This window comes from Dendropsophus ebraccatus, chromosome 15 (genome assembly GCF_027789765.1).
Source record: "Dendropsophus ebraccatus isolate aDenEbr1 chromosome 15, aDenEbr1.pat, whole genome shotgun sequence".
Taxonomy (NCBI): Eukaryota; Metazoa; Chordata; class Amphibia; order Anura; family Hylidae; genus Dendropsophus; species Dendropsophus ebraccatus.
In genome coordinates, this window is record NC_091468.1 from 56,640,319 (window position 1) to 56,667,357 (window position 27,039).

The 27,039-nt window shown below is 45.4% G+C and overlaps 1 protein-coding gene across 1 annotated transcript in view; it reads left to right on the forward strand.

Annotated features, from left to right (window-relative positions):
• The window catches only part of SPRED2 (sprouty related EVH1 domain containing 2), a 71,316-nt gene that overhangs the window by 22,575 nt on the left and 21,702 nt on the right, over positions 1-27,039 (forward strand). The window contains exons 2-3 of the mRNA XM_069954497.1: positions 13,957-14,131; positions 21,914-22,082. Coding sequence (XP_069810598.1) covers positions 13,957-14,131; positions 21,914-22,082 — 344 coding nt within the window. The remainder of the gene's footprint in view (positions 1-13,956; positions 14,132-21,913; positions 22,083-27,039) is intronic.

A 27,039-nucleotide genomic window follows, 5' to 3' on the forward strand; every position in this document is an offset into this window, starting at 1 on the left:
TTTGTTTTGGCAAATTTCTGCTGCACGGAGAAGTGGAAATCCACATCCACTTGTCTGCTGCTGATGTCCACTGACTACTGATTTTTACATCCGCAGGTAAAATCTTCAGTATCTGTGTAAATGAGCCCTAAGGCAGTGTTCACATGGAGTTTAATTATCGGAGGACATTTATTGAAACCGGCTCCCCTTTTCCAGCCGTATTCCCGCACATGAATCTTAGCGAAGCAGACCAGCCCTGAGCCTGGCGCATGCTGAGGTTTTCACCTGGTTATCTTCTGTTTCTAGGCGTGAACCTTGATAGGAGGCGCCACACAGGCGTACGACAGGGAGAAGGCAAGAATCTACTCCTTCCCCTGTGGCGTACGCCAGGGGGCACTCATTGATATATCTCCCCCATTATCTTTTGCCATAATAAGGAGTTAGTCCAAAATACACAAAAAGGTGCAAAACTTTTGTATAGATTTTCACTGTGTTGATATATAACTGTACGGCAACCTGTCCCAGAGCGGCGCGGTCCCCGGATACCTTCCTGTACTATGTCATTTCCAATTTATTCAGCAACCTTGTGACAGGACTGAGATGAATCGTTGAGACTTGGTCATTTTATAAGAGTTTATTTGCAGAACTCGCATCAGATGTGATGTATGGATTCCGCATTGTGCGAGGTCTTCTAAGGGCATCTGCGGATGGTCTCGGTATGGTGCAGTTATAGGATCAGACTGAATTAGATACTCTGTAAGCTTCACATTGCAAGGATGCTCAGACACAAGCACGGTCATTATCGGATCCTAATAATATATATATATATATATATATATATATATATATATATATATATATATATACATACACTTATTTTGCTGCCTCCAAAAAATCTTATAGAGGGAAAAAATGTGGACTGATATTTACCAGTTGGTCAGATGCCATAGGACACCCCAGTAGCCTCCATCCATAGCAGATTATGGTCACGGTTGCACTGGATCTATACACAACTTATGGTAGGAATATATTCTATTAGGCTACAAACACACTTGGCGGGTCTGCAGCGAGTCTCCTTGCTACGTATTTGCAGCGAGACTCGCTGCAGATCCCGGCCCTATACTTTTAATGGCAGACAAACACGCAGCAGGGATGTACATCCCTGCTGCGAGTTTGTCCCCAGCCCGCCCCGTTAACCCCCCGTCCGCCGGAGCATATACTTTACCTGGTCCCGGCTCCGGCTTGCTTCGGCGGTTCCCGGAGTCTTCAGCAAGCCGGAGCCGGGATCAGGTAAAGTATATGCTCGCTCCAGTGCCCGCCCGCAGCCCCGGCCGTCTGATCACACCGCCCCACGCAGCCCCAGCCGTCTGATCACACCCCCCCCCCCCCCCTCCGCAGCCCCGATCGCCCGCCCGCAGCCCCGGCCGTCTGATTCTCCCCCCCCCCCCCCCACCCACGCAGCCCTGTTCGCCCACCCGCAGCCCCGGCCATCTGATCAAACCCCCCCACAGCCCCGATCGCTCCCCTGCAGACCCGGACGCCCGATCGCCCGCAGATCGGTGCTTCGGGGGGGTGATCGGACGGCCGGGGCTACGGACGGGCGATCGGGGCTGCGGGGGGGGGGGGGCGATCAAATGGTCGGGGCTGCGGGTGGGCGATCGGGGCTGCGGGGGGGGGTGATCAGACGGCCGGGGCTGCGGGCGATCGGGGCTGCGGGGGCGGGGGGGGGTGGGTGATCAGACGGCCGGGGCTGCGGGCGTTCGGGGCTGCGGGCGTTCGGGGCTGCGGGCGTTTGGGGCTGCGGGGGGGTGATAAGACGGCCTGGGCTGCGGGCGGGCACTGGAGCGAGCATATACTTTACCTGATCCCGGCTCCGGCTTGCTGAAGACTCCGGGAACCGCCGAAGCAAGCCGGAGCCGGGATCAGGTAAAGTATATGCTCCAGCGGACATAGGTTAACGGGGCGGGCTGGGGACAAACTCGCAGCAGGGATGTACATCCCTGCTGCGATTTTGTCTAACATTGAAAGAATAGGGCCGGGATCCACAGCGAGTCTTGCTGCAAATATGCAGCGAGAGGACTTGCTGCAAATCCGGCAAGTGTGTTTGTCCCCTTAAAGGGCTTATCCAGCAAGGAGAGATTGAGGGAGATGAGGCACTAAAACAGGACAACAAAGAGTTAATTTACAGCTACATCTCCAGGCTATCTCTTCTGAAATCAGCACTGATCTCTAAATACCAGCTTTCATAGAGGTCCCGCTGTGTAATCCTTTGTTCTCTGCTGCCATCTAATCTCCCTCCTTCCCCCTCCCCTCTCCATAGGTTACACAGGGCCCGACTGATGTAAAAGAGTTGAGTTTTCCTGATAATGAGCAGTGACTGAGAGAAAGGAGGGGGGGGGGGCTGGGGAAAGTCTTTCTGAATGCAGATAATGGCATATTTGCCTCATAAAACCAAATACAAAGTTTCTTAAAATCGTCTGGACTATTGATTTCTGCCAAAAAAAAAAAAAAAATACGACAGTGACACTTTAAAGTTCATAGTGTTCCTGATTAATAGGGATGTATGGGACAGGGAAGGAAGAGATTGGTGCAGATGTGATCTGATAGGAAGAATCTTGCATGGAAAACTTTTCTGATTCTGAGGTCACAGTTACTGCAGATGCAGTGTCTTTGGCTTCCCATCACAGGAAGCTTCTATGTCCTTAGGAAAGTGGCTGATGGTTTCCCTTTTGTAACAGACTGGATGGGGTAGGATGTTAAGTATTGCAAGATTTCAGTTTTGCAGTATCATTTAAAGGGGTACTCCAGCAGAAGAAATTTTCTTTTTAATTAAAGGAGTTATCCAGCGAAAATCTTTTTACTTCTAATTTATAATTATTTATAATTTATAAATTACTTCTTTTTAAAAATCTTGTGTCTTCCAGTACTTATCAGCTGCTGTATGTTCTGAAGGAAGTTGTGTATTCTCTCCAGTCTGACACAGTGCTCTTTGCTGCCATTTCTCCATGTCAGGAACTGTCCAGAGCAGCAGAGGTTTTCTATGCGGATTTGTTGCTGCTCTGAACAGCTCCTGACATGGACAGAGTTGGCAGCAGAGAGCACTGTGTCAGACTGGAGAGAATACACCACTTCCTGCAGAACATTCAGCAGCTGATAAGTATGGGGAAGACTTGACATCTTTAAATAGAAGTAAATTAAAAATCTGTATAACTTTCTGAAACCATTTGATTTGAAAGGAAAAGGTTTTCACCGGAGTACAGCTTTAAAGGAGACCTGTCAGATCTGTTATTGTGTGCCTGTACTTCCTGGTTTATCAGTTGTAGACAGTACTACAGGTTCCAGAATGCAATGCTTTCCCTCAGCTGTTCATCACAGTCCTCCACCCTGCACATTCTCCGCCCAAATCTGTTGCTGAACATCTAGGCTGTGTTCACACATTGCAGTTTCATTGTGTTGCTGAATTATTTGCATTACTTTATCTTTTCAGTATGGTCCCACACAGGCCCGTATTAACAGCTGCTGCTGCCCTAGGCACTAAACCTGAAGACGCCCCATCTTAGGGAGCAGGAGGGAGCCGGGTTTCGGTCACATGCATTTCTCTACATACAGCACGCTGTATTCTCTCTCTGTAACACCACACAGCACACTGTATTCTCTCCCTGTAACACCACACAGCACACTGTATTCTCTACTTGTAACACCACACAGTACACTGTATTCTCTACCTGTAACACCACACAGCGCTGTATTCTCTACCTGTAACACCACACAGCACGCTGTATTCTCTCTCTGTAACACCACACAGCACGCTGTATTCTCTCCCTGTAACACCACACAGCACGCTGTATTCTCTCCCTGTAACACCACACAGCACGCTGTATTCTCTACCTGTAACACCACACAGCACGCTGTATTCTCTACCTGTAACACCACACAGCACGCTGTATTCTCTACCTGTAATACCACACAGCACGCTGTATTCTCTACCTGTAACACCACACAGCACGCTGTATTCTCTACCTGTAACACCACACAGCACACTGTATTCTCTACCTGTAATACCACACAGCACGCTGTATTTTCTACCTGTAACACCACACAGCACGCTGTATTTTCTACCTGTAACACCACACAGCACGCTGTATTCTCTACCTGTAACACCACACAGTACGCTGTATTCTCTACCTGTAACACCACACAGCACGCTGTATTCTCTACCTGTAACACCACACAGCACGCTGTATTCTCTACCTGTAACACCACACAGCACGCTGTATTCTCTACCTGTAACACCACACAGTTATACTATAGTGGCTATAGTTATGTTACAACATGCAGCTTTCTGTCACCAGGATCCATTCATAATAGTCTTTTGACAATTGCGGCAAGTTACCTATTGAAACACAACAACGTTCAGCTACGTCGAGGACTGTGCCCATGTGACCCTGTGTCGCAGCCATCCTCGCCGTGTAATGTCAGCGCCGTCCCATTTCCATGAGATTCTGCCGCCAATAAACCTTTTACAACTTCGTCTTTCCAATTATTTATTTATTCTGTTTTCTTCCTGAAACGCAGCACAGTTTGGTGGAGAGACGTGGTGCGTGTGTTTCTGATTAAACCTCCCCCGAAGAAATGTCTTTGAAGTGAGGAAATGTAGGGGCAGGATGATTATTATTGCATATGGGATACAACCTTGGGAGCAGATAAAGCTGCACTCCTCGAAATGAAGTGATTGGCGGAGCGGTTTCCTCGCATGCAAAACGCAGATGGTAAAGAGAGATGGGAAGAAATACTTCTAGCTGGAAATGTTTATGTAGTAAGGACTGGTTACTCTTGAGCTTTATTTTATTAGAGGAATATTAGTATATGGAGTGAAGGGTTTGGTGTGTTTTTTTTTATATATTGCTATCAGCACATTGATCATATAAAATAGAATTAAAGGGCTTAGGATGCGTGGTTGGTGGGGGTCCCACCCCAGGGATAAGCAGAGTCCATATGTACGAGGAAAAATACATACATGACAAGCAGAGAACTCTGCAGATTATTGGGTTTGCTGGAATATTCATTCTGTTGCGTAAATTACAGACTTTTACAGCAGCTGTAAAGTGTTGAGGGTCTGCGTGTTCACTGATCGTGAAATAGAGGCGGGAGAAGCGCCCGACTGTTGGTACGTTATTCTTTCAAGTGCACTTATTGCCCTTGGTGTGTTTTTAATTTAATAGTTCATTGACTTTAATAATAAGGACGGTGGGAAAAACAAAAATTGTGTGAACAACTGAAAAAAAAATAACGTCCGCTGTTTTCAAAAACATCCGAAAATAATTATGACCATTATTTTGACGTGCACTGCCAGTGCAGTTTCAGAGCTGGTCCCTGAAGTGACAGGCCGCTCAGTCAGTCATTTGCTGTGGCAGTGCCGTCCTGATTAGTGATTGGCTGAGCGACCTGTCTCTTCAGACACCAGCTCTGAAGTTGCACTGGTGGCTACGGGGAGCATGGAGAATGTATGAACTTAATGTACAGATTCGTGCGCATTGCAATTACACGTACTGATGCGCAACCCCTAACGGCTGATGACTTTAGGTCAGGACCAAAAGACACGATCAGCCGATCGTTTTCATCTGCTGATCGTTGTCTTCATTACACGATAATATGACCTGATTTGGCAGAGTATCGTTCCGTGTAATAGGGCCCTAAGGCCGGGTCCACATATATCAGCCTGCAGACAGAGGAACACTGCAAGATGCGTACTTCCATCCTGCGTATCCGGCGATCCGCTGTCCTTATTAAAGTGCTGGTTATTTTAAACTGTCCCATTCAGTTGTCGGTTTCTTTGCTGCTGCACCGAAAGGTAAATGGATCCGGACCGCCTGCTATATTTGAAGGGGGCCTTTAGCAGTTCACTTCCTGGCTCACTCCAGATGGTTTCTATAGACTAAGGGCCCTATTACACGGAGCGATATTTAGAAGATTATTGTTCCATGTAATAAAGACAACGATCAGCCGATGACTATCACGCATGTAATAGTGAAGCGCAGATGACTGTGTAAAAAAATAAACTTTATACATACCGCTCCGCACTCGCTGGTGTTCTTCTGGTTTCTGCTGGCACCGTAACTTGTACATTATGATCTTTGAAGTGACAGGCAGCTCAGCCAATCACTGGCTGCGGTGCTGTCCTGTCTCGGCTGAGCGGCCTGTCACTACAGAGACCAACCCTAACGTTCCAGCGGCTATGTTGAGCGGACAGACGCAAGAAGAGCGCCTTGGATACTTTATACTTTTTTACTATATACAGAATGATTATCGAGCCATGTAATAGGCTCAGTAATCGATCACCAATCTACGTGTATTACGGCCTATAGGCCCCATTTACACGTTCAGTAGTTTGTCAGGACTGTATATTATGTTTGTAATCTGGATTTTTTTTTTTTTTTTGCAAAAAATGGGAAGATGGTAAAATTAAGGCGTATTTTTCAAGGACACTACGTCCCAAAAAAAAAAAAAAATTATGGATCCGTAAAAATTATAGACTTTTCCGTATACTTCTGTGGGTAAATCTGCGCCACAATTGCAGACTGTTTTTTTTTGGCTGGCTGAGCTCTTCTCCTGCCTCTATATTACGATGGGTGGAGGTCGGAACACACAGGACAAGTCAAAAGCTTTTTAATGTGAAATCCACAGCACAATCCACTATAAGCATCTTGTGGAAAAGGGGTCTTTCAAGTATTCATGCTTGGCAATTCATCTAAGAGGCCGTCCGTAGTGGTGAAGTCAGTATGATAGGTGAGACCCTCATCATATACACATAGGGCTTGTTTGCACAGCAAAATTTTACCGACAGAAACCCGCAAGCATTCTGCATCTGCATTGGCACAGATGTTGACTGTGTGAACATGGCCGAAATGTTGGGAGTCTTTGCATTTGTGCTTGTGGGTGATGGTGTCATGGACATAAGTCACTGGCTACTATACTGTATATATAGATTGAGAGCACATTGTCACCGCAGTTATATATTATCCATATAATCCATATTTATACATAAGTTAGAAGAGCTCTATGCAAAAACAGTGTGAATCCAGCCTGAGGGTGGGTTCATACTGAGGAATTCTCGCGGATGAACTCCAGAATTCCCCAGTATGTCCGCGCGCACGGCCGCACGCCTTTTCACCGGCTCCATAGACACCATTCTATGGGCCGGCGTATTCCGCTATCCGCCGAAAGAATTGACATGTACCATGGAGGACTAATCACATTGGGGAGGCGCCAATCACCAGTTTGGTGTCAAATTGGCGGCCCTCCAGCTGTTTCCTTCATGCCTGGACAGCCAAAACGGAAGGATGGGAATTGTAGTTTTGCAACAGCTAGAGGGCCGCCAGTTTGACACCACACTCGTGATTCGTGCCTCCCCAAAGTGGTTAGTCCTCCATGGTGCACTGGTCCCAGGGGAAGATTGGCTGCCGGCACCATGATCTATATCATGGTGCCCTTCGGCCTCTTGGTAGGCTTTGAAGCATTGCCTCTTATAATGCTGGGGCCCGTTAGGATGAAACCTTCCTAACACTTAATTCCTAACCCACCCAGAATAATAAAAATAAGCTCTTCCTGTTTTCATAGCTTGCCTATTTCCTCCCCATTACGCTTTTTTTTTTTGGTCAGTATTGCAGCTTTTCGTAGACAATAAGGACATGAGAAAAGTTTCCGGCCAGTGTTGTTCTTTAAATATCTCCTCTTAAACCTGCGGCTGAAACGTTCCAGGGTCCCGTGTCCGCCAGATAACACCGCACATCTCAGAATAGCTAGGAATATTACGGCTGCTCAATGACAGCATTGTGTTGAGGTAAACAAGCTTGTCGCCCGGATATGCTCCACCGCCATCAGATACTTCACAGAAGAAAATCATCTTTCCTCTTTGTCATGATGTGATGTGGGCTTTTGAGGTTTTTGTTGGAATTTTTTTACAAAACATTGGACTCCTCCGGGGACTGTGTTACGTGTTCTGGGCAGTCTACAACACCATGGATTCAAAGAGTTGGACCTCCAACATGCAGAGGGGTAGAGTGTGCTCTAAAAGTACCCTGGGACAGTAGAACAAACAGACATGCTGTCGCTATGGGTTGATTATTTTTCATGTGGCCATCAATCAGCTCCGCGAAGGTTCTCGTGTTCTTGTGAATGGGGATAGAAGTGGTAACCATACTGCCCTCCCCTAAACAAAAAATATTTCAAATTCAACATGCCCGATCCTTCTCTCCATCAACGTTAGTCAGGAGGCTGCCATACACATCAGAGATTTGACTAGTGTTGCCAAGATCAGTTGATTCAGCTGACTTTTTTTTTTTTTTTTATAAAAGTGTCTGATGGCCTTAAAGCGAATGCACCAAATTTTTGCCCATGGATAGAACGGCGCAGGGAAGCTGGTGCTGCGGTTCTTTTTTAAATCAACAGAGCCATGTCTTAGAGGGGCGGGGTTTCCTCCCACTGGGGGTGGGGGTGGGCCAGCCACCTCCAGCGCTTCAGCCCTGGCCGGTGCCTGGGAATAGGACGGCGCCGTACACAAGAAACAGGCAGTGGTTCAAAAAACGGACAGTGGCACCGGCTTCCCTGCATCGGCGCCGTTCTATCCGTTGGCAAAACTTAAAGCAAGTGTACTGATTGTACATTCACTTTGAGGCTGTGTTCACACTATGTATATTTCAGTCAGTATTGTGGTCCTCATATTGCAACCAAAACCAGGAGTGGATTAAAAACACAGAAAGGATATGTTCACACAATGGTAAAATTGAGTGGATGGCCGCCATATAACAGTAAATAACGGCCATTATTTCAATATAACAGCCGTTGTTTTAAAATAACAGCCAATATTTGCCATTAAATGACGGCCATCCACTCAATTTCAACATTGTGTGAACAGAGCCTTTCTGTGTTTTTAGTCCACTCCTGGTTTTGGTTGCAATATGAGGACCACAATACTGACTGAAATATACGCAGTGTGAACCCAGCCTAAAATAGCCTACAATTAAAGAGTGTGTCCCTGATTGATTCTTACGGGGGAAGGGACGTACAGACAAGTGTGCTAGATTGACTGCATTACTGGGCCGTATAGGATTTTTGGACTATGGGATTAAAAATTTTGTCCTGACTTTTTTCAGTCTGGGATAGTCTCCTAAGGAATGGGAAATTTAATTGGTAATTTGCATTCCAAACTGCGGACACATGGAGGAGACACATGGTACCTATCATATATCAGTCTGTGCTTCAGTTACATTCTCTGGTGCAAAATGTCTCAAGCCCTTGAAGTGAAGTCTGCAAAGCCTCCTCACTCCCCCTCCTATCCCCATCCCTACTTAAGTTGGGATCGCATCCAGCTTTATAATGGAAGCCATGATGCTGTTCAGCCGTTTCATCCAACTGACCCAAACAGGGCTTTATGGACGCCATTTATTGATAATGGGGTTTTGCTGAAGGCTCCACAGTCGAGCGAGAATATCCAAGATGCCATGGTACAGTACTGCTCCACTGCAGATGTGAACAGGGCTGCATGCTATGTATAAAGGCCCTTGCACACTACAAAAATCACACGGATAACTTGGCACGGATTTTGTCTCTCCCACTCCCGCTTGAAGTTCCGCCGGTCCCATGGGCTCCATGCTATGGTCAGGCGGATTCCGCCATCCGCCTAAAGAAGTGACATGTCAACTCTTTGGACAGACGGCTGAACCCGAGCATAGAATAGAGTCTATGGGACAGGCAGAGAGTCAAGTGAGAACGCACACGGAATCTGTGGCAAGTGATCTGCGTAATTTTTATAGTGTGCAAGGGCCCTAAGAGTACAAAGCTCATGGGGGTTATACTTTTCAATATAGATCTGTGTGTGCAGAAGTCTTCAGCATAACAATATAAGTGGTTTTTTTTTTTTTTTCTCCTGTATCCTTTATGGTCATTGGGTGTCATAGGCAGGCGGTGACCGTGTATATATCTACGTAGCATCTAAATGGATTGCAGAAGGAGCCCTGTAATCCAGACTGGCGATGAATCATCCACATGGCAGACTTTGTTGCTCGAGGATGTTGAATTGCACTGAGGAAGGAAGCTATAGTCTCAAAGACATGCTTTATGATGGTTGGTACAATGCCGCGAAGCAAGTCTCCTCCTGTGATATCCAGAATAATGGCAGTGCTACTACTACTACAGGATACTGCTGTTGGCCCTCTGTCCATACTAATAGTTGTTCCATCCAGTACTGTATACATTTATTGAAAAAAAAAAAAAAAAAAAAAAAAAAAATATATATATATATATATATATATATATATATATATATATATATATTATAATCTTCCCAACCCCCACCTTGTGTGACTTTTTTTTTTTTTTTTTTTTTTTTAAATGACTTTTGGGTCTTTTGTATTCACTTTTTTCCATACACCATTATGTACATAATCCCTTTAATCCTCTGGATTTATTGCTCTATCTCTATAGCAAGCTATTTCGTGCAGCCTGACATGCGAGAACCTGAATACTGCACAAGCCATCAGACAACTTTTGCAGGTTTTGTAGATCTATACGCTTCCGTGACTTTTTATTATTATTTTTTTCCCCCCTTCTCCTCTGTTTGACTTTAGTGTTGAAATTTTCATTGTCTCCCGAAAGAAATCCCACCGGCAAACAGTGATTTTTTTTTTTTTCTTTTCTTTTTATTGTATGGTGTGACAGAATACGAGGAGCTTGTTTTTACTTGCTATACACCTGGTGCTGTTTTTAGACTGTGAGAAGTGTTCCTCCGTGTACTACGAGGAAATGGCCGCACACGGGGAACATGCTGATGATTTTATGCAGCGGGATTTGTGGTGGCCTCTGTGGGTTTAGGTTGATATCTCTGGAGCAGTGCTGCCATCCTGTGCCCGGGCTAATCCGCCCATTACTATGGCATGATGCCCCATTGAACCACTTCCTCACCTTTCTTTCCCGTCTGTAAACATTGCGCTTATAGATGTCTTTCTCATTCTATTGTCTAAACATGTCTGTCCTTTCAGCTCCGACAGGTAGCTTTATTATTTGGCTAATCCTTCTAGACGGGTGATTTTAACCCTTGCTCTGCTGTATACCGTCCTACATTACAGTTCCTGGATTATATTCGTTTTCTTTTGCTTCGGCATTAAAAATTCAGTGTCGGCAGGTGCTGCCAACTTTATAGGTGTCCATACATACACATTATATTACAGGGAATCTGCCATCTGTATATAGTGCTCACAGAGCTGCAGACATGGGCCGATATCTAATGGGGAGAAAAAAAAATGATTTTTGTTTGTTGGGGTCCTTTTGCACTTCCAGATCTTCAACCCTCCAAGGCCACAAATGAGCACCAACAAGTGAGAACGGCCCTTGTTTAGAGTGCCTTTACAAGGTGCAATTAATCACATAGCGGGGCCGCACGAACAATCACTGCATTGTTTGTGCGCCCATTTTAAAAAAATTGCTTACCTCTTCCTGTGCCCGCGCAGAGTTGTGATGACTCGGGGGGGGGGGGGGGGGGGGGATTTTGTGTCCCGCCCCAGTCACTGACTGGCTGAACGGACAGTCTATCAGCCGGGTCATGATGTGTCCACTCCGCAGATCCTGGAGCCTGGCGGGGATCCCACGGCTCACCAAGGGCATGTGGAGGGTTAAGTTAGTACCAACTGCCAGATTTTATAATCCGCTGGACTTCTCCTTTAAATTATCAAATTGCATTTTCCTTTCAAGCCCAAGTCTCATAGAGGCTGTGCTGAGCATGCAGCATGCCTCCTCCCTCCCCCACCCCAGCTTGGCTTTCACCACTGAGCCCTGTACATGAATTAGTCAAGGCAGGTAGCGGTGGTTGCTTGAGGAGGCATGTGCTGCAGCTCAGCAACACCTGATGTAGAGCTGACGTAGAGCTTTATGATGGCAATATATATATATATATATATATATATATATATATATATATATATATATATATATATATATATATATAGCTAATATGGTATTGACGTTCTGTCTGGAAGATAGGCCATCAGTGGGACATCCCCTTTAAGTGCTTGTCCAGCTTTATCCAGTCATTACAGCTGGAGCATTTCATGTAAAGTTGTAAATCTCTCGGCGCTTTATCCCCCATTATGTGGAGGATCTATCCCAGCGCTCTGTATAGCAGTCTGCAGCTTCAGCTGCGTCCCGGGCACCAGTGGTTTTCTAGGTCAGGCTGGGTTTGCACTATTGAATTGGGGACAATGTTCGCTCCCTTTTGTATTTGTTTACGGAATGTAAAAGAGAGCCGTCTATTGAATCGTGAGCTACCGGAGCATTTTGTATGCTTGTTTCAGTGGTAAGTGGGGCCCTATAAGAGCCGCCCCCCTGTGTTTCTTCATGATCGGCGGCGGCGCTCCCATTCGCCCTCATTGTGCAGTCTGTCCGCTCCTCACAGCTCTTTACCGCTCTCAGGCAGGGTGACATTTCTAAGCACGCCTTCGGCAATGTTGTCGAGCAGCTGCTTTTACAAAACACTTTTGGTTTCTGTAATCCTTAATTTCCTGCCGTTCTCAATGGGGGAGCGTCCCTGTTGTGTACAGAGAAAAAAGGCAACTCAATTTGTATGTGCTGGGGACGGAAATATGGTGGCAAACACTGGCGGGTGACTGGCCCATAAAAGTATTCAGCTTTCTCGACTAGACGTACTCTCGGGCTCTTTATTCAGGTCACGGTTCGCTGATGACCTGTGTATAATGCTAATGCGTCTCTATGTGAATGTTAGGTCCATGACTTTGAGTATTTTTCCCAAGAACGTCCTCTTAATGGTCCGGTGTTGTAAGCGAACATTCAGACGCCGCTGTTACTGGACATGCTGTAAAATCTGTAGATTGACTTACGGTGCGTTTACACAGAGAAATTTATCTGACAGATTTTTGAAGCCAAAGCCAGGAACAGCCTATAAACAGAGAACAGGTCACAAAGGAAGGACTGAGATTTCTCCTTTTTTTTTTTTTTTTAAATCCATTCCTAGGTTTGGCTTCCGAAATCTGTCCGATAAATTGCTCTGTGTAAACGCACCATTATACCCATTGATGGATCCACTCTGTCTTGTTCTAGAAAATATCCTCGCAGCAATGACATTAGAACAGCCCTGTTTGGGCCTAATGTAAAGAGGTAAAGAGGATCATTGACATTGGATAGAGAGGGCCCTTCTCCTAGCTGCAACCCCCAGATTAGTTAACTTAAAGGGCTGTTGCGCCCTGTGTCCCCGTCCTTGTTTATTAGGCACAGCTCCATATATTTTGTGAGCGTCTCGGCTACTTCAGTATTGATACCAACATCATGAGGGAAACTGATAAAGACAACTGCAGTACCAGGCATGGCCACCACAAAATGAATGGAGCTGTGTCTGGGAAACAGTAAAGAGATTTTAGCAGCTCCTTTAATAAACTGACTGGTTTGATACTAGAATTCAGACCTTCAATGGTTAGATGGCCCCATAGACAGTGATAGAGTAGTGGCCATGCTTGTTCCCTGCCACTCCATTCAGTGTGGAGACCTCCATATTTAATATCTGTGTGCATCCTATAAATTAACTATTGTCAACCTACTTTATGAGATGACGTTAAATCTTGTTCAGAGCCACCCCTAGTCCTTAGAATTAGCCCCTTCAACGTTTGTTTTTGTTTTTTTTTTTTCTGAACAGCGCCATCTCTGGTTGTTCAGGGAATTACAGCACAGTGTAATGTTTGATTAGCCAATAGAATTATGTGGATAGACAAGTTGTGAGTGGAATTGGCAACCATGCAGTTATTTATGTATGTGCTTCTTCACCTTTGTAGTAACGTGAACTTTGATCTACGGCGTTATATATACATTTCATTGTATGGTACACGTACATATAGTATTTTTTATGCTTGTATATACTGTGAATGTTCTTGTTGCTTATTTTAACATTTCTTTTTTTTTTCCCTTTCTTTTTCATAGTGACAACTACATAGTGCGTGTGAAGGCTGTGGTTATGAGCAGAGATGACTCCAGCGGGGGTTGGTTACCACATGAAGGTGGCGGAATCAGTCGGGTTGGAGTCTCAAAAGTGTACCCAGAGGGCACCGGAAGAAGTGACTTTCTTATTCACGGAGAACGAATAAAAGATAAACTGGTAATATTATATAGATATATGTAACTCTGTTGTCGTATTTAGATGGCATTTACGTATAACTATTGCTTTCACCAGATTCGGGGTTTTTTTGTGCTTTTTTGTTCCTCCTTCCATAGTTTCCTCCTGTGTCCAAATCAAACATCGTTAAACATTTTTGGCACAAAGCTGGTCCCTGGCTACAGTCGTATCCTGTTCAGGGAGCATAGCAGAGCTGTTTCATAACCCTCTATTGTACATGATAATAGAAGTGTACAGCGCGTTACCTAAAACATCCAGGAGGACATAAGCCGTCTCATTACAACATTCTGTTTCTGGGCTAAGATGCCAGGGATAAGCCAGGGGCCATTCTTCTTCTTTTGTATTGGTGTTATGTAGATGGGAAGTTTGCTGTGCCATTGTCCCATCTGTTCGGTTATTATCAGTCAGTAATATAGAGGGTTTGCTTGAGTTCACGTTGCAGTTTGTGTTTTTAGGTTTCCCTGTTTCCGTTTCATGACTTTTTAAATTTGCTGCATATAAAAGCGGATACTTTACGGCATGGGTCTCAAACTCGCGGCCCTCCAGCTGTTGCAAAACTACAATTCCCATCATGCCTGGGACAGCCAAAGCTTTGCTTTGGCTGTCCCAGGCATGATGGGAATTGTAGTTTTGCAACAGCTGGAGGGCCGCGAGTTTGAGACCCCTGCTTTACGGCATACAGCAAAATCCGTATTCCGCAATTCAAAGATTTTATTCCTTTTCAAGAGTATACAGTGATGCCTTGGATTTACGAGCATAATTCGTTCTGGGACCGTGCTTGTAATCCAAATCCACTCTTAAACCAAAGCAAATTTTCCCATAAGAAATCATTAAATGCATAGAATTGGTTCCACAACCCCAAAATAGTGATATAGCATTCAGCATGTGGAGTATAATGTATAGTAAGTGCATAAGAATGAAAAAACAGCAGCAGTTTGTTGATACAAGATGGAACTGCAGATCCCCAAAATGCAGGTGCATAGTACAACAGGCTAGAATAGAGAAGCAGGGCTGCTGTCAGAGGTCTGTGTGGTCACATGACAGCAAATGGGGAGGGGTTGTGTGTTCAGCCTGGACCAATCAAAGTGTGAATCACAGAGCTGTGTAGAAGGACAGTGACAGAAACTTTATATACAGCAGTGTGAGTGCAGGCAAATTATAGCAGCAGTGTGTATAGCTGAGTGTGAGTGCAGGCACATAGCAGCAGTGTGTATAGCTGAGTGTAAGTGCTGGCACATTATAGCAGCAGTGTGTATAGCTGAGTGTGAGTGCTGGCACATTATAGCAGCAGTGTGTATAGCTGAGTGTAAGTGCAGGCACATTATAGCAGCAGTGTGTATAGCTGAGTGTGAGTGCTGGCACATTATAGCAGCACTGTATATAGCTGAGTGTGAGTGCAGGCACATTATAGGTACCACTGTATATGTTAATAGAGCACTGACAGAAAAAAATAACATTTTTGGAGACGCATCAAAAGTTTTCATTAGTCAGGTTCCCCACCAATAGGAGAATGAGCCAGGGAACCGCACAATAGCGCATTTCTCTCCCCATCTTGCAGTGATCTCCATGCAGTCAGCTCTATTATAAGTCAATGGTGCTGCTGGACAGAGATAATTGACAGCAGGAATCAGTGAGACCCCGACTCATCAAAACTCTTTTTTTGGATTGTATGTGATTTTTCTTGTGGGACTCAACAGTGTGGTCGGCCATGTAGTCACTTAAATTTGGCAAATCCCAATGGATGGATCCGGAAGGGAATTGCTGTGGTATATGTCGGTAATATTATAGGTTTGTGGTGTACACTACAGAATTTGCCAACCTATAGATGTGAAATAACACTTAATAATCTCCCTATAGCACATAGGGAGCTGAGGATGAAGGTATCTGGAGTTTGATCCGTATGCTAATTAGCACCCTATCCCGCTCTGCTCATATTCATTAGGGAAAGGTGGGCTGGCCAGGGGTGGATGAGTGCACTGGTTATAGTCCCGCCTCCAGTGCACCAACACAACTTGTTAGCATACGGATTATAAGAGAACCTACCAAGGCAGAAGGTAAGAAACTTGCCTTCATCCTCAGGGCCCCATACACTAAGGAGCTATAACCTGCTGAAAGTTTCCCCTTAAATGTAATCAAAGACATTTTGGGTGCCAAGCCTTAAATCTACAAACCCTGACCTGAATTGGTTTTACCAAATTATACAAATACGCCATCTGGGCAACACGCTAAGAAGCCGTGAACATACGGTCTGCACTAAAGGCATTTAAGATATGCCCTCAGAAGACAGATATAGTGCCGATAGTACCTGCAGCAGATCAGCGTATAGAATTAATTTGTGCAGCTTTCCCTCTTTTGTAGTTACATGGGTATAAACCTCCACCCTCTACAACATATCTGAGCTGCTGCAGGCCCTAAGATGTCTGTGCATTGCTCTGTTAAAGGAGAAGTGCGGTGAACATTTTTATTTAAGTATTCTATTGCCCCCCAAAAGTTATACAAATCACCAACATACACTTATTTCGGGAGATGCACATAAAGTGCTTTTTTCCCTGCACTTACTGCTGCATCAAGGCTTCACTTCCTGGATAAACATGGTGATGTCACTTCCTGGATAACATGGTGATGTCACTTCCTGGATAAACATGGTCATGTCACTTCCTGGATAAACATGGTGATGTCACGACCCGACTCCCAGAGCTGTGCGGGCTGTGGCTGCTGGAGAGGATGATTGCAGGGGGACACTGAGGGACACAGGGCACTGGAGGGACACTGAGTATCTCCCTGCCATCATCCTCTCCAGCAGCCACAGAGTCAGGTCGTGACATCACCATTTTATCCAGGAAGTGAAGCCTTGATGCAGAAGTAAGTGCAGGGAAAAAAACACTTTATAAGCATCTCCTGTAATAAGTGTATATTGGGGATTTGCGTAACGTTTAGGAGACAATACAATAGTTTAATAAAAATTATTGCCGGACTTCTCCTTTAAGTTTGCTGCAAAGTTTCCAGAGCAAATTCAGTATGTGTGCACATGGCCGTACTTTTTTAAGCTGGTACAATACAGCTTTAACTAATCTGCAAAATAATGCGCATTATGGATGCACAATCTGTATTTTTTTTTTTTTTGCGGATTGTGAACTTTGATAGCGGAAAGAATATACAGGCCAGACAAAAAACCACAGATGTGTGAATAAGCAAATGACCCAGCGGACGTGAGGTCTACTGAACAAGAACTGGTTATTCAGACTGTGTAAAAGATGAATGCATGAAATAGTTTTCCATCATAGTTCTTATCATTTCTAGGGTACTACTAAGAAGTCGCCATGAATAAGGTGTTCACTGAACCAGCACCAGTCCTGCTTTCTCATTTCCACACTTCCATTGTTTTTCGCCCTTCTGACAGTCCCAACATGTGAAAATCCTCCAACAATAAAGTAGCTATTGTCATATAATGGATCTATATATAGGGAAATAGGGGTGGGCCAGTGCTCCGGGCCAAAGATTCAACTACTGACTGCACAGAGGTGGAAGGTAAGAGACAAACCTTTCTCCTCTGCACCCCTTGCGCATTAGGGGGCTATCAGCAGGTTAGATTCATCTAACCTGCTGATAGTTCCACTTTAAAGCGCTATCACCGGATTATGCCATTACTACTTGATCAGTGATGGAGCAACAGTACTGAATGGATGGTACCCCCACCACACCAGAGAATGGACTCCCACCAAGAGGTGGCCTCTTCTGCTTTTTTATTAAATTTTTTTAAATGCCTGATTGAAATGCAAGACAATCTTATCGTACAATATCCTATGTTTAAGACCTAAAGCAACTCTGTACCCTAAATCTGCCCCCCCCCCCCAACCGATTGTACAATCGGATGGCTGCTTTTAATCCAAGATCTGTCCTGGGGGCCGTTCGGCAGGTGATGCAGTTATTGTCATGAAAAACTACTTGCAGCCCTGTGTCAAATTGGCGTGGCCTAGGCCTGCGAGGCTTCTCCGTCCCTCCTCGTCATTAGGAATGCCCCCAGGCAGGATTTCTCCTAATCATCACCTGTCTGAACACTGCACATGTGCTGGATAGTTAAGGCCCCTGTGCAGTGCTCAGACAAGTGATGAATAGGAGAAATCCTACCCAGGGGCATTCATAATGATGAGGAGGGCGGGGAGGAAAAACAGAGAGGAAGTGCAGGCCTAGGGCATAGACACTCTAGGCCACGCCAATTCGACACAGGCTGCAAGTTTAAAAGTTATTTTTTTAGGACAATAACTGCATCACCTGCCGAACGGACCCCAGGACAGATCTTGGATTAAAAGCAGCTATCCGACGTACAAGCGGTTTGGGGTGGGGGTGGGCAGATTGTGGGGGCTTTAATAGCAGTGTATCAGGGACGAGGTAAAGCTGCAGGCAGTAAACAGCACTGTAAAAAAAAATGGCCTACCGCTACTGTAATGTCATAGAACAGGTTGAGAAAGTATAAAAGATTGCCGTCTTGGCCTCCAGTGTACCCCGTTGTTTATTTGTTACACAATTGGCCGTACCGCACATACGCACATTGTTACATCTTTGCTACATCCCTGATTGGATTGTTCGTGCCCTTTTTTTATGTATGTTTTGCAAAATAATAGAAAAGAAACTTGGCTAAGAACAAACAGTAAAGTGTAATATACTGCCAGCAGGATTCTGCATGTGTCTGAACGTAATCAGAGTATTACACACACCCTAGGTGTGGGCCGCTGCTGAACCCTAAGGGCGAGTGATTTTGGCTTGACACACCCCACCTATAATATCCTTTATTTAGTAACCTAACCTATAGCTTAAGCAAGTATTTTTCTTGCCTATAGCGATTGCTGGCTGCTGTATGTGTTTCGTTCTCTCGCTTTCTTGCACTTGCGTGCACTGTCATTCGCTGTATGATTTACAGCGCCGATGTGCAATGCTAGACACACGGGGGTTGGCTCCTGCCAGGGTGCGCTCATCATTGGGTTCACAGTCTTTTCTTTCTTAACAGTGCACACAACCAAATACATTGGACGCGGTCAACCATTATCGTTTAAAGGGAATCAATCGGCACGATTGTACCGATATGGTTCCCTGCAGCACAGTATAGAGCTGCTGTGCAGTTTACAGTGCATACCAGCTGTAGCAGTAGTAACCACTAGTCATCCGGGAGGGGAGATGCCTGTGACTAGTCGCGGTCCTCTGCCTGCAGTGCCGGAATGATTGACAGGCGGAGAGGCCACTAACGGGTCTCTATGTCTTTCAGTCATCTGTGCAATGAAAGACAGAGCCATGACTAGTCACAGGCGTCTCCCTTCCCAGATAGTTGCCACCCCTCTCCCCACCTTGCACGATATAATAAAACGACTTTTTCCCTTTGTAAAGCTACTGCTCTATACTATACTGCAGGGAGCCATATCGGCACAATCCATGCTGATTGGTTCCCTATAACCATTGAGTAGAGATTAGCAAATCGCTCATCTAAACAAAGCAAAACGCTTCATTTGATCTGCGCTCCGCTCATCAAGCCGTGGGCCTTTCAGCGATGCTCCGCTTCCTGACGCCACTCTCAGAATGCCGGGAAAAGCTCTATCCAATCCTGGGAAACTTCTCTGTTCCCCAGGATTGGATGCAGCTTTTCCTTGGCAACCGGGTGGAGTGGCAGGGAGCGGAGCAGCATGAGCGGAGCGCAGATTAAACAAACCGATTTGCTTCATTTAGATTTAGATTTTTCATACATGTTAAGTGTAAGGACCCTATTAGACGAAACAATAATCTGCCAAATCAGGCTGAATCGGCAGATTATCGCTCCGTGTAAAAAAGACCATGATCCGCCGATGGCAACGATTATGTCTTTTGATCTTGATCTAAAATAATCAGCTGATGAATGTTTAAAAAAATTAATAAAGTTCATGCATTACCTCTCTGCTCTCCCCTTTGTCTTCCTGTCTTGTCCCCGCAGCTGCTGCTGAAACTTTGGAGCCGGCCTCTGAAGTGACAAGCCACTCAGCCAATCCCTGGCCAGGATGAGACTGCTGCGGCCAGTAATTGGCTGAGAGGCCTGTCACTTCTGAGACCGGCTCTGGAGTTGCAGCGGATGTGGAGAGCAGTAAAAGACAGGAAGACCTCTGGGATCATGGAGAAGTAATGCATTGACTTTAATAAACTTTTCAAGTCAGGGCTGCGCAGACATCACTAACGATATAAATACAGCCCTTGCTGCACGATAATCAAGCGGTGTAATAGGCTTCGTAAACGAGCGCCAATCTAGCAGATCAGCGCTCATTTACTATAGTAATCACGCAGTCTAATATGGCCCTTAGATTTGTGGTTCCCAGTTCAGGATCCTCATCTCCTGTCCAGAATGAAAAGCTGTTCCAAAGTTCTTACTCTCCCAAAGGAGGACCTAATTCTGTCCTGTATTACTCAGACAGGGAATTGAGTTTACTAAGCATGGTGTAATTCTTCATATCCCCTGTGGGGGCACTGTGCGGAAATGACACGCTGCTCGGTTTACCAGCAGATTACAGCGGAAGGTTCCAGCAGAGGACACTTTGTGATCTAATTATTTGGTAGAGATCCTTCTAACATTCTAACAAGTAGTGATTGTCCAAAGCAGAGAGCCCTTTAAAAGGACTACTATCAGCAGGTTAGAAGTATCCAACCTGCTGATATGTCCCTATTGGGCACGAGCACTGAGTATAAAGGAAACTTTCTTACTTTCATCCTCGGCACCATTTCTGTAATATTATCAGTTTATCTTCCATGCTAGTTAGGCATTTTGTTGCACTGAGGGCGGGACTACAACCCTAGGGCACCAAAACACCTAATTAGCATAGAAGATAAAGCGCTAATATCACAAACTGTTGCACTTCACTCCAAATCATTGGAATCTGTTCTAACACAGTGAGCTTTATTAGTTGAGAATCGCTGTTGTGTGTTTTTTTTTTTTTTTTTTAAAGTGTTTCGAGACACTGTGCATCAAAAAAGCATTTTTAATGTTAGCCCTATGTTTATTTAACCGGGATCTGAACAGTGCAACCCACGTACATCAAACATAGTTTTTACACTTACCATCCCTCCTGAGTCTTTCTCCGTTTGAATTTTCCGCTGTTTGCAGGTCCCTGAAGCTCCAGCTGGTGGCTTCATTTTTTTTTCTTCACTTCCTGGTTTGGGCTTTCCCATGATGCACTTTGTCTCCTGTGATGTCTAACTGACAATCAGAGCTGAGCAACCTGAGTCATCTGACAAAGGGAGGCTGGCTTAACAGAGCTTAGACCCGCCTCCCTCTTGATGATGTCATTGTCACAAAATGGCTTCCTGGGGTCAACAGTCATTAGGTAAGAATGAGTTTACTTCACTTCCTGGTAGGGGATTGAGGGGGGAAAAGATAGGGAAGGGGGGCAGATAGGTGATTGAAGCATATTAGAAAGTTATATAACTTTTGTAGTGTGTTTCAATTACTGCGAAAAAGCTTTCCGCTGGAGTACCCCTTTAAACACTTCACCTGTAACATTGCATGTAAATGTTCCTCTAGAAGGCATAGGAATTTGTTTCCTACACAATATCACAAAAACGGCCAGAGGATTAAGGTAAGAAAACTACCTTCATCCTCCGCTACCCAAGATACTTCCAACCTGATGAGTTTCCCTTTTAAACACAGCAATTCTACAGATGTCACGTTTGGTTTTTTTGTATTACGCTCATTCATTTATTTATTTTTTTTACCTATTCTTACAGATGTGCTTTTCTTTTTTGATAATCTACTAGGTGTTGCTGGAATGCTACTTAAAGAAGGACTTGGTGTATCAAAAGGCAACTCCAACTTTCCACCACTGGTCTGTGGACGACAGGAGGTTCGGTCTCACCTTTCAGAGTCCTGCTGATGCACGAGCCTTTGACAGAGGAGTACGCAAGGCAATCGAAGACCTCACAGAAGGTAATGTAACTTAAGACCTGCATTCCTCCTATTCTTTGCCTTGGGGTGTGGAGCTTGCACGATCCGTCACATTCCACGGTTTCTTTTTTCATGCTGGTGATACCAGAAAAAGCCTGAAGCTAGATGAACATTGGCAGGCAAAGGAAGGATGACTTTTTCTAATTATGGCCCAGGTTGTCTATGTGTATGTATGACGACAGGATAAAGTAAACACAAATCCCTCAAGGATGGGGGGGGGGGGGTGAGCAGTGCATGCCATTGCCAAATTTCTGGAAGTGTACATTAAGTATAGAAGTAGGCGAGCTCCTGTAGTAGGTATTTCATACATTCTGGTAATCACAAGGAAGTGTTATGCACAGCTAGAGAAGAATGGCTGCAGGGCATGTCAACTGCGTTAGTCATATCTGTTTGGAACACGCCATGTACACTATAGCAGTAGTCGCACTGTTGAAGGCCACAGGCTTAAAGATGTTGTTCACCCCAAAATCTTTTCTTTCAAATCAACTGGTGCCAGAGATCTGTAATTCACTTCTATTAAAAAATCTCAAGTCTTCCAGTTCTTAACAGCTGCTCAATGTCCTGCAGAAAGTGGTATTCTTTCCAGTCTGGAGAGCAGGGTAGGTTTTATTTGAGAATTTATTGCTGCTCTGGACAGTTCCTGACCTGGACAGAGGTGGCAGCAGAGAGCACCGTATCAGACTGGAGAGAATATGCCACTTCCTGCAGGACATACTGAAGCTGATATTTGTGAACAACCCCTTTAACCCTCTCCCGCCGCCGCACTGTTAATTATGCCCAAGGCTGCAGCACCGTTAACTAACAAACCAGGATGACACAGGCGCAGGAGCTGCGCCTGTGTCATTTACGCTGGGTCGGGGACCTGCCGCGCTCGGGTGCTGAGCGTTAACCCTATAGATACTGCAGTCAGCACGACCGCAGCATCTATAGGGCTCCAGATAGAGAATTCTCCCTCTACACGGGGAGAATTCTCTCTCCGGTGTCCATCGGGGCTCTGCGAAGTGATCGCAAAGCCCCAATGTTAGCCATGGAAACCGAAAGCCTCAGGTCAGGAGGGAAGGCTGGGTGTGCGGGGCGCGCGCCCGTGAGCTCTGCCCCCTCCCCTCTCTCCCCTGCCGCTGATACAAGATAGTAACAGCGGCAGGGGACAAAGGAGAGGGGAAAACATACGGACATCAGCTTATGGGATCATTATGATCCTATAAGCTGATGTCCAAACACGACCTGGGCATTGAGGCTCCCATACACATTACAGAACAGTCACCTGAACCGATTTATGCAGGATCAGTCAATTGTCTAATGTGTAGCTCGTCTTACCCATTCAGTGGATTTTTTTAATTAGCCAAAAAAAAAAAAACTTTAAAAATATGTTACTGGTATTTGTCTTCCGAAAGTAACCCCCTGGCAATAGCCTATAACCCATATGGACATCATTGAAGGGGCAGGAATTGTTTATAGGTGCAGAAAAGCTTACACGCTTCTGCTGTCTGCCTCATTCACATTTAGGTTCTACCAGGAGCCTGTTTTGCAGATTCCCTCAAAAATACAGAAAAATCCAAAAGAGGAACCTAGCGGACCCAATCATAGTCAAACTGGTCCATTTTGCATTGTTCTTCATATAATGTGTTACTATAGTTGTTCTGCTCCTGTCACAGAGCAGAATAGTCAAATCCATGCATACAGATGTGAACAGACTCTGGTTTCATGCTGTAGAGTCTGTGTAACTCCATCACATAGCTGGTTGTCCAGCTGCTTCTGATACAGATTTGACAGTACACAGCTGCAGGATGTGCATGGTAGATTGAAGACAAGCTTTTCGGAGAGCAGATCACACAAGGAATTGTATATGCTTGCAAATGAACCATATTTAGTCACTTTCTGACTACAGATCCTGTGTGGGTATACTGCAGTATATTTCGCATTGCCCATCTGGGAAGAAAAGTGCTTAGCAATCGGTCATGTCTACATGATGTGTCAAAAGATTTTAAGTGACTGTGACACATTAAATAGGCACTGTCATTAAGAGCCTGTTCACACTACGGAATCTGTGCAGAGATTCCGTTCTGAATTGACATGTCAAGTTTTTCAGCTGTGAGGCGTGCGAGACCTCCCATTGAAAGCGAGAGTAGTGATGCACGATGCACCGAAATATCGATACTACTATCGATATTTCGGGCAGAAAAAAGGTTCAGTACCAGGATTTCCTGGTATCGATACTTTATGTTAAACTGCCTAATAACGCAACTTAATATAAAGTATGGTGCAGAGAACACGGCCGGCGGCTATCTGAGCGCCGGCCATGTTCTCTGTGTGCCGCCCCCTGGTGTCCCCTCCTCCGCCCGCGCACTCTCCGCTTCCGGTGGCGCCAAATCTAAATAGCCGGCACATAGCGATCGCTAGTGCCGGCTATTTTACAGGGTAGATGCCGCTGTCACACCTGACCCTGATTTAACCCCTCCTGAGCCGCTCCATATGCAGCGGGAGTCTGCTGCATATGGAGCGCCCCCCCTGTTAATGACTGCCGGGGGACAGCTGGGTCCCCCGTGTTGCACCACCCCCAGGACCTGCCGGTGCAATGCAGTCCCTCGCACCCTCCGGTGTCCACAATCCTGCCCCCCCTTCCCTCGGGGTCCTCCGGTACAGTGGCACAGCGACTCCCAGCATACCTTCTTGTAGGGAGTTGTTGTGCACAAGGAGGTATGCTAGGAGTTGTTGTGTCAGGAGGCTGCTAATGCACTACAACTCCCAGCAGCACACCTTCTTGTGCACTACAACTCTCAGCATACCTCCTTGGGCACAAAGGTATGCTGGGGATTGTAGTGCACAAGGAGGTATGCTGCTGGGAGTTGTGGTGCATTAGCAGCCTCCTGACACAACAACTCCCAGCATACCTCTGTGTCCACTACAACGCTCAGCATACCTTCTTGTGGGGAGTTGCAGTGCACAAGCAGGTATGCTGGGAGTTGTAGTGCACACAGAGGTATGCTGCTGGGAGTTGTTGTGTTAGGAGGCTGCTAATGCACTACAACTCCCAGCAGCATCCCTCCTTGTGCACTACAACCCCCAGCATACCTCTTTGTGCACAATGAGGTATGCTGGGGGTTGTAGTGCACAAGAAGTTAGTGCTGCTGGAAGTTGTGTCAGGAGGTTGCTGCTGCACAACTGCAACTCCCAGCATACCTCCATGTGCACTACAACTCCCAGCATACCTTTTTGTGTACTACAACTCCCAGCACACCTTCTTGTGGGGAGTTGCACACAAGGAGGAATTCTGGGGATTTGTAGTGCACAAGGAGGTATGCTGGGAGTTGCAGTTGTGCAGCAGCAGCCTCCCGACACAACATCCCAGCATACCTCTTTGTGTACTACCACTCCCAGCATACCTCCTTGTGTACTGCAACTCCCAGCATACCTTCTTATGCACCACAACTCCCAGCATGCCCGCTTGTGCACTACAAATCACCACAAGAAGGTATGCTGGGAGTTGTAGTGCATAAGAAGGTATACTGGGAGTTGTTGTGCACAGGGAGGTATGCTGCGGGGTAGAGGGGAATTAAAGTGTTTAAAAAGTTTAAATTGAAAAAAAAAAATCATAATGAAGGTTCTTATAATCCCTGTTCCCTTTTTTTTCAAAAAAATTATATTTATTCTGGGTTCACACTACGTATATTTCAGTCAGTATTGTGGTCCTCATATTGCAACCAAAACCAGGAGTGGATTAAAAACACAGAAAGGCTCTGTTCACACAATGTTGAAATTGAGTGGATGGTCGCCATATAACAGTAAATAACGGCCATTATTTCAATATAACAGCCGTTGTTTTACAATAACAGCAAATATTTGCCATTATATGGCGGCCATCCACTCAATTTCAACATTGTGTGAACAGATCCTTTCTGTGTTTTTAATCCACTCCTGGTTTTGGTTGCAATATGAGGACCACAATACTGACTGAAATATACGTAGTGTGAACCCAGCCATATATATTTGTATTTTTACATTTTTTTTTTTCAAACTTTATTTAGTATCGAATTAGTATCGAGTATCGAAATAAGAAAGCTGGTATTGGTATTGAACTCAAAATTCTGGTATCGTGACATCCCTAAGAGAGAGCAGTTCGTAGTGGAGTCTGCGGGCAATTCCGTAATGTTTCTGCCCCTGTTTACATCAATATTGGTTCTCGCTATAGTAACCTCTCTTTCCCATGATGAAGTGTTTGCATGCTAATGGTTACAAAGAGGCCGTTGTAGTATTTTTTCCCCCCGATTCGGTAGCATTGTGGTTTTTTCACTGTTTAGAAATAAGCCCAAGGACTTGTGCACATGAATGCATTTCCTTCCCATTAACAATCCTGTGCACTAACCCTAATGTTACATCAAAGCTGGACTTACGCTCCTCTTTTTTTCCCATTGCATCTAGTTCCTGGTTAAGACGGGCAGTCTACCCTGTGGTGTAGCAGTAATAGCACATAGTAGTTCTCATGTAGGCTGTCTCATGTGGCATATGCCATAATTCTGTAGGGGATTCCTGACATCCAATGCGTAGCTATGCACCCATAATAAACATATACATAAGGAGTACTCAACAACTTTTAGTGAAGGTCCACTTACCCGGGTCTATTGTCAGGTGAAGGTCCGAGCTGAACATCAGTAGTAAACGTGTTGTTTTGTTAACTTTTCACAAACGTTGTTGAACTATTTACATACAGAATTGATGCTTATTGGTGGGAAAACTGGCATTTTTCTCTCTCACCAGCCCTTACATAGTCCCCCTGTGCACTCCCCCGGTAGTATATAGTCCCCCTGTGCGCTCCCCCGGTAGTATATAGTCCCCCTGTGCGCTCCCCCGGTAGTATATAGTCCCCCTGTGCGCTCCCCCGGTAGTATATAGTCCCCCTGTGCGCTCCCCCGGTAGTATATAGTCCCCCTGTGCGCTCCCC